The sequence below is a fragment of the Mesitornis unicolor genome, unplaced genomic scaffold (assembly GCF_000695765.1).
Source record: "Mesitornis unicolor isolate BGI_N332 unplaced genomic scaffold, ASM69576v1 Scaffold54678, whole genome shotgun sequence".
Taxonomy (NCBI): Eukaryota; Metazoa; Chordata; class Aves; order Mesitornithiformes; family Mesitornithidae; genus Mesitornis; species Mesitornis unicolor.
Genome location: NW_010200872.1, coordinates 1 through 8,046, shown reverse-complemented (window position 1 = coordinate 8,046; position 8,046 = coordinate 1). Strand labels below are relative to the sequence as shown.

Genomic DNA, 8,046 nt, shown 5'->3' with positions numbered 1-8,046 from the left:
ACATTAAATGCAGAGTTAAACATGTATTTACACAACTAGTTCCAAACTTATTATTATTCTCCTAGCTTTTTGTATGTTTTCCTCATTAAATATAAACTAATTTCGTAGAAATACAGTAAAAAGGTTTATTTTATAGAACATGGTATATATAGAGTATATGTAGTTGCTGGTTACATATGAGATTGATTTAAAATATCTTCTTCTGAGACAAACTTTTCAGTTCTCTCTCTTAAATGCAGTTTCCATGTTTATGTGGCTGAGGAACCATGTATTTGTTGACTATTCTGAAAAAACAAAGGATGTCCTTCCTCGGTAGATGGACAGCTAGGCAGAATTAATGTGTTTATCCATCCTTATTCACAACTGAGTTTCCAAGAGACTTTCCTTTCAAAAGGGAGGAAAAAAGCTGAGTCTCAAACATTTTGCAGAGCTTGTCAGAATGTAAAAAAGCTAGAGATCAGCTGACATTTAATTGTTAGGACTGCAGGAGTTTTGTCCTGCCAAGTACCATGTACTGTGAAACAAACCAGGGAATTAAGCTGGCCAGTAGACTCTGGTAGCTGCTGAGTATTTTCACTTCTTTCTGCTGCACAGATGGATTTCCCTCCTATTATGTTTTGACTTTGAGATGGCAGTAGTAAAATCTCTTCAGAGGGCTTTATGCAGAGCATTGAAATAGGCAGAGGGACTGACAAGCGTTGACATAGTCACTTTGGCTCCTTGTTGGTGTGAAGCAGATGAAATAAGGCCTGCAAAACCTGGCTATAGGAGTACCCTCAGGTGATACCTGCATTTAAAAATTTTGCATGTATGATTTGCTCCCATGTGATGCTCCCATCACATAAGGGAATTCTCATCAGCACTGGGAGCAGCTCTGAAAGGACTTCTTTTCCAGGTCTCTTTTTGTATCACGTGTTTCATGAGTATCCTTTGCATTTGGACTGAAGTCTTACACCTTGTCCATGAGGGTCCACGTGGAGGGGAGAACATTGTCCTCATGACAATGAAGGGGGGAAATAAAATACATCTGAGACACTGTTAAAATTGAAAGTCAGAGTGAAACAAAGCAGCAGAGTTCCATAGCATGTATGTGCAGAACGAATTGAGAGTTGTAGATTCAGCTCAGTGGCATGAAAAATTGAGAAGAATCCAGGCAAAAAATACATACTGTCTCCACATCCTGACGCTCCAGCAGCTGAGAGTCCCTCAGCAGCAGTGACTGTCAAGGTCCTATCGTTTGCTCTAGCTTCTGCTGATTCAGCAACATTCCTCCCTCAGCCTCACTTTTCCGATGTTTCTGGCCTTTTTAACCATGCTTCAGAAAGTAAAAGCTAGGTGGAAAATTAAATAAATGTAAGATGGCATTTATTTCCCCATGTCTTTCTCTAAGAAGCTGATCAGTGCTTTCCTGGCAGGAAACAACGGTACCTGCAACCATGGTGGTGTCTATGGATTGGGAGCAGCCAGAGGACCATTTTCAGGTTTGAAATGTGTTGTCCAAACCTGTTCTTTGCAGAAAGGTTCTGATTATTATATTTTTCCCTAAAATGAGGTAAATATTTCAGTTCTGAAGGATGTGCCTTTGGAAATGAAGTTAAGGTGCTGACACAGTGAGAAAATCATCATGCAATCATCTGACAACTGGAAGGTACCAAGTTACAAATGCTAAGATCATCCTTTGGAATTGCAATTGGTCTAGCTTTTCCAAAATACATTTGTGAACTTAAATGGCTTGAAATTATGTTTTCTGTCTTAAGTGATTCTCATCCATTGAGATAAACACCTAACTTTTATTCCTTTCACACTACTCTTCCATAACAATCAATAAAGCACTTACAGTTATTTCATTATTTCAAAGGGTTTGAAGTTAATAGTGTTTAAAATTGATAGTGTTGCTATGAAATTGTCTTGTCTGAGAGGAAGGTGTATTAATTAACATGTACTTCGGAATTAGCATTTTCATGCAAATAATTATGCAAGTGAAAATCTTTAAATTCAACATTGTTTCTAACTTTTCAGGGAAAATCGATAAGGTGTTCTTGTAATTGACAAACTGCTTCATCCTAGCAGCAGGTTTTTCATTTGGATATGAAGCATTCATACAAAGCAATGTGATTTTCTTTTTATGAAGCTCTGAATGGCATCTACCCACATGAAAACCAGTAACTTAAAAACAGTATTTACAACAAATATGTTAATATATATTACAACAATAACAACTATAGAAGGATCAGAAAATGAGTTGAAAACTTGAGCATTTCAGAACAACATGAATTCTTTGGGAAATGTTTCTATTCTGAAGCAGAATCCTAGGGAATACTGAGCAGTCCATAGTCTTTACACACATTAACAGGTAAGTTAAACATGATAGAGAAATCTAATATGAATTCCAACCTGCTAAACTATTAATCACAGTGAGCACTTGCCTTTATAGTTAGGCAGAGTAACATTTCTGAAGAGAAAGCTAATGTTTAGTATTTGTAAGATGGTGCTTACCACCTTTAAGAATAGTGGACAATGCAGCTAGTGCCTACTGTAAATGCGGGGAGGTGCTGTAGTCTTTTAGGCTATCTTTAGAGAGATAAATGAAAACGGTGGGGGCCCCTTTGCTTACCATAAGGGTGTGTTGCATGGATTGCATCCATACAGCCAAGCTCTCTTTCCTGCAAAAAGCAAGGAAGTAGATGGTACTGGAGATAGTTCTTGGGCTGCTCTTTCTACCAGCCATACCCAGGCTCAGTGTTCTACCTGGCCTGCATCTATGATGGAGCTTTGCATTGATGACTAACAGCATGGACAGCCATATGCTGGCACTTGGCTTGTGCCATGACCCAGTTGAGACTGTGCCATAACTATTTGGTTTACTGGTAGATGCGTATTTTCAACAGTGATGATTAATGTATCACCCACCAGAAATGTAAAAAATGAGGACTGGCCTGTTGAAAATTGTGAGTTAAAAGATGAGAGCCGACTTTAAAAATGCATCTTCATTTGTTTGGAGTGTAGTATCTGAGTTCGCAAAGACTTTGCAGCCACAAATACTCTAAATGTTACTTCACAGTAGTAATGGCTGAGGGTCTCCCATAGTCATATGACTGTGAGATCAGGCTTTAGGAAAAATATCACCTGCTGGGAGATTAGCAATCAAATCACAAGACTTGGCATGACTCTAATTATTAACGCCTGTTAATTGGCTGCACAGTTGCTGTCCTGTGCAGCCCCGTGGGAGCAGACCTGCTGGCCAGGCCTGGGTGACTGTAGGTGAGTGCTTTCTTCAGCCTCAGGTGGCCTCCTTCGTTAGCATGCTCATAAACTCCCATCCGTAACAGGCAACTCACACAAGGGGGCCATCACACTGCTAACCATGATATGGTCCTGGCAGTGACTGTCAGCCCTCCCCAGTCTGCATCCGGGAGGACAAATACTGTGATCTGTAGGCACTGTGACACCCTTCAGATCTCCTGCAGTGCATGCAGCATCACTGAATGACCTAACCAGCTGCCTGATGGGGAGAGCATTTTATTTAAGCACCTGTGTGTCTGAACGAGGGAAGTGCTGCCATCTAACAATTTCATGGGGCTGAGCATCCACTTCCTGGAAATTCAGGCAGCGTTTTAGCACATACAAATTTCAAGTGTTACCTCTTCTACTCTTTCTAAGGCTCTGTTGATCCTAAAGACACTTAAAGGACCTAGGAAAGAAACTAAGCAAACTGATATACCCAAGACTTTTTGCTTTCATCAGGTGAATCATGCCCTGTGTGCTTCATTCATCCTCTTACCTTTTTGTAGATAGCAAATATTGTTCCTATTGGTGCCAAGCAGTCTATATTGGATGAGCCATCAAGGGGATCAAAGCACACCACATATTTACCCTAAAACAGAAGTGGCAAGGGAAGCATTAAATGATATGTAGTCTTGGACTATTACTTCCTTTGACCTGACAAATCCCATGTTTTTATGACTGTGTTTAGCCTTCCAAGCGTGCCTGACACAGCTTGTCAGAGAAGGCTGCACCATTGACCCAGCTGGCCCTGAAGCACAGCACCTACTCCCCACAGAGCCTGACAGAGAAATAGGAGAGGATATGTTTCCACTCAGTACTAAACCTGATGATAGAAAGGAACAGTCCTTTGCTGCCAAGCAATGTGAGAAATTGCCTGAAAGCAAAAAGGAATGACTCATTCTGGAATTGAGCATCTTCCTCCAGTAATTATGTTTTGTTTTGTTATGTTTTGTTCTGAAAGGATTTGCCCGTGATGTGAGGTTTGAGGGTAAGAAGGCAGAAATAAACCATCTTGGGGAGGGGGTAGTTTACACCAGCATGAGCAGTATCTCACTGCAATCAAATGCCCTCCTGTGGGAAGCTTGATGAAGCAGTCAGGTGTTTCCTCTGGACGTGTAATGTAAAACTCAGTTCTGCCAGCCTCTCACCTCATTTTATCTTGCCTGAATAATAATGTAATCCAAAACGATCACACCAGTGGTCAGGGAATGTAACAGTACACTTACACCTGGGATCTGGGCTGTGTTAACAAGCTCCAAAATAATTATTCTCTCCACTTCATGAAACTCCAATAATACTTTTACCCTCCACAGCTCCTTTAGCTGTTGAAACCATGCCATCCACCACAGTTATTAACCAAAACAATGCAGTAACAGTGCAAATTTTCTGAATTCTCCCGGGAAAGGCTGGTTCTGGAGGCCAGGCCCAGGTTTCATACTTGAGACAAGAGTGCCACCTGCTGCTGCCTGAGCCGATAACCCCCTGAGGGCAGGAACTGCACAGACCCGCTTGTCTTTTGGGGTGATGATGGCCTCCTTGTTCTCCTCCGTGACCAGAACGCAGGTGCTGTAGGAGGACTGGAGCATATTGATCACCAGGGAGTTGGATAATACGTCCAGCTTCTTCACTTCATCGCCGGTGACGTTCACAGTGCCAGCTATGCCAAACCTACAGAAAAGTAAAAATGTCAAGAAACCTAAGAGAGGCCTATGTTACAGGTTTATAGGAAAAGAACAAGTCAGGGTGGCTCCTTCCTCTTATCTTCCCATGCTTTTAACTTTTGGGTTAAACTGCTAAGGTGCATTAGGAGATGGTTACTGCTGCTAGAAAATAAAAGCATGCATGAGAAAGAGGAAGGATGATGGCACTGTTTGTGGGCTTTTCCTGGATCCTTTTTCTCCTGCTTGGATGTTCTCTAGGTCAGGACCAGAGCTCACAGCCAGGCCAGTGGGTGCCAGCTTCCTAGCAGCCCCATGAAGCAGCTAGAAGGAGATGGTGCAGTCAGCATCTGCATTATTTTCTGCCACTGGCTCCTCAGAGTGCCATGATGGTCCTTTAAACCACGGCCACTCAGTCTCCAGCCACCCTGAAATCAGAAGCTTTAAAGACAACCCCAGATAATTGCCCATGCTGAACTGTATCTCAGGATCAAGGTCTATTTCATTCGGTAATCTTTGGCTGAGTTAGGATGATACTTCTATTCTCTATCCTGATTTTAGCAATGTAATAATGTAGTAATGATGTAATATACAGTAGTGTATTTCTGAGATTTCTAGTTGAGGAAGCGCTGTTTAGACCTAATGTGCATGGTCTGGGCATTTTAGAACTGTAAGAAGTCATGCAATAAATAGATACAGCATTTTTATTCATTATAGAAAAAAAAGGTGGGACGGGGAAGAAGCAACTACTTAGTACCTAGGATGTTCAGCAGCAGGCCATAATTGGAGGCAGGAGAGGTCTTTGTTTTACTCAAAGCTGCCTGAGCTTTTCAAAAGTATTGAGCACTTCAGCCACTCTATTTTGGAGTGCCAAGTCTGAGATACTGAAAAGGACCATGATTATCAGGGAGTGCTAAACACCCATTCTTCAGTTAGTGTGTTTTCAGGCACATTCCCAGCTCAACTCTATGGCTTGGTGAAAGTCCTTCTTTACTTTTGAATGGCAAATTTGTTAAAAATTCATGCTGAGGTCTTTGACATTGAAGAAGCCACTTCACAGTCTCTAACTTCACAAATGCAAATGGATGTAAGCCAGTCACAGTGGCTGAACGTTCGCCATGGGAATTTCTGAAATTTCATGGTTAGTTGCAATTATTTGAATGGTGCAAGATACTCATTTGTATGTTTGCATAATTTAGGTATTTCTGGTTCATCACTGGAAGCTTTTGTTTATAGAAAGAGACATTTGCTCCTTAGTGGCCATTTTCTTTCTGAAGGGAAGATGCATCTAGCACAGTAGCCGTGTGTCCTATAGGCTAGATGGCTATTCCTTTTCTAGTGTTTCAAATGGAGGCTCTCTCCTCTTACTAAATACTTCAGAGGTTGCATATTGAAAGACAAAAATTATCTAAAAGCAACTGTTCCTCTAAGTCAAGGAGACAAAACAACTCAGCTTCACGTAGTAAGTACAGAGACAAAGTCCAGTTTAACAGATAGGGCATAGGAGCCTGACAATGCTGTTGAGCATGGCTTATACCCTTCCTACATGTTATGGTCCATATCTCTAAAGTGACGGTGATAGTACTGAGACACTGAATTCATGATCTGCAAAGGTCATTGAGGACTTTGACCACATAGTCAACAGAAACACAAATAACCTGGAGTGTCGTACATTTTGGTGTTTCCACTGGGGAAAAAAAAAACAAACAACCATATGTTGTCTTTCTTACACAAATATATATCCCCTGTCTTATTTATACATGTATGCATATGTACATACACAGGCATGTACAGAAACATGTCTTTCAATAAGTAACAGAACCCGCATATTTTAATTATGTAATTTTATTAAGATATTCCAGCTCTCTGGACTGCTTCAAATAGATGACCATTAAAAGAATGACACTGATACCTGTTTCACCTGGCTGTGTGTGGAACAGCTCAGTTCATTACAAGCTTTACTAAAGCAATTCTTTATTCCATTTTCTAAGCCACCAGATGCCAAATTGTTATTTTTGTTGTTTTATATAGGGCCTTTTAAGGCTCCCCACCTGTAACCCCAATACTGCTTGAGGAAGGAAGGGGAAATGCACTCATGCATGGCAGTGCATGATATTTCTTGCAGGGTTGTTGCTTTAGAGCATTACTTATACCACAGTCAGGCATCAGCCTCCCAAGAAAAACTAAGCTCTGATTTGCACAGCTCAGCACTAGGCTTGGGCAGTAGCAAAAAACATCATGGTGTGACATTCTGCAAATTCACAGCAGATTAAAAAATATACCAATATCAACATTTATGAGGGATAACAAGGTAAGCGGTGCACTGAAGTTCAGACTTACATTTTTAGAGTAAAATATTACATAATACCAGCTACTTTAAATGTCAGTCTTGTGTCCAATATTAAAATGCTGCAGAGAGAGAGGTATCTCCCACTTCCCACTCTTGAAAACGCAGGCTCTGACCTCATGCCTACAGTCACTTGGCTTGAAAAAGACACTTCCAGCGTATTTATGAATGCCTACCCACTCCCCAGCCTTGTTGTGCAAGCAGATATCTCTCTACCTCCTCTTCCTTCCCGCATCGCTAGGTAAGACTCACATGTGGGCAAGGCCTGCCTTTCTCACTGCAGAGGAAATGGCCTTTATGGCAGTCAGCATGGAGTTGAGCAGCTGTGTCAGCTCCCCTGTTGCTCCTTTAACGCGGCGTCCTTTCTCCATGACGAATCGCGTGAGCGTCAGCATATCTGTTTCGAAGGGGGTTTTGTCAGACATTTTTGCTGGATACCAGAATTCCTGTCTTCTCAGCTGGACTTTCTTGCTGCGTTGAGATCCTGGGGAGCTGTTTTATTTTCAGGCGAAGCTGTTGGCTGCGTTGCTGGTCAGAGTTTATTAAGATGTTTTGGAGACCATGTGATTGGGTGCTCAGAATAACTGCACCCCAGGCTGGCTCCATGGCTCCTCTGGGATGCAGCAAAGATGCCTGAGACAGGACTATAGCTGAACAACCACTGCCCAGCTGCTCTCCTCACACATTGAAATGAGTGATTTGCAGATCTGGCAACATATTCTAATTATGCATTAGGCCACTTATAATGCAAAACTC

The 8,046-nt window shown here is 41.6% G+C and overlaps 1 protein-coding gene across 1 annotated transcript; it reads right to left on the bottom strand.

Annotated features, from left to right (window-relative positions):
* Positions 1 to 3,781: 3,781 nt before the first annotated feature.
* Positions 3,782 to 7,771, bottom strand: LOC104544872 (fructose-1,6-bisphosphatase isozyme 2-like; the record flags this gene model as incomplete). The annotated part of the gene is made up of 3 exons (XM_010189862.1): positions 7,543 to 7,771; positions 4,791 to 4,953; positions 3,782 to 3,874 (listed from the first exon to the last, which is right to left on the bottom strand). Coding segments are annotated over exons 1-3 (429 nt in total), but the record flags the coding sequence as incomplete, so codon positions are not given.
* Positions 7,772 to 8,046: the final 275 nt, after the last annotated feature.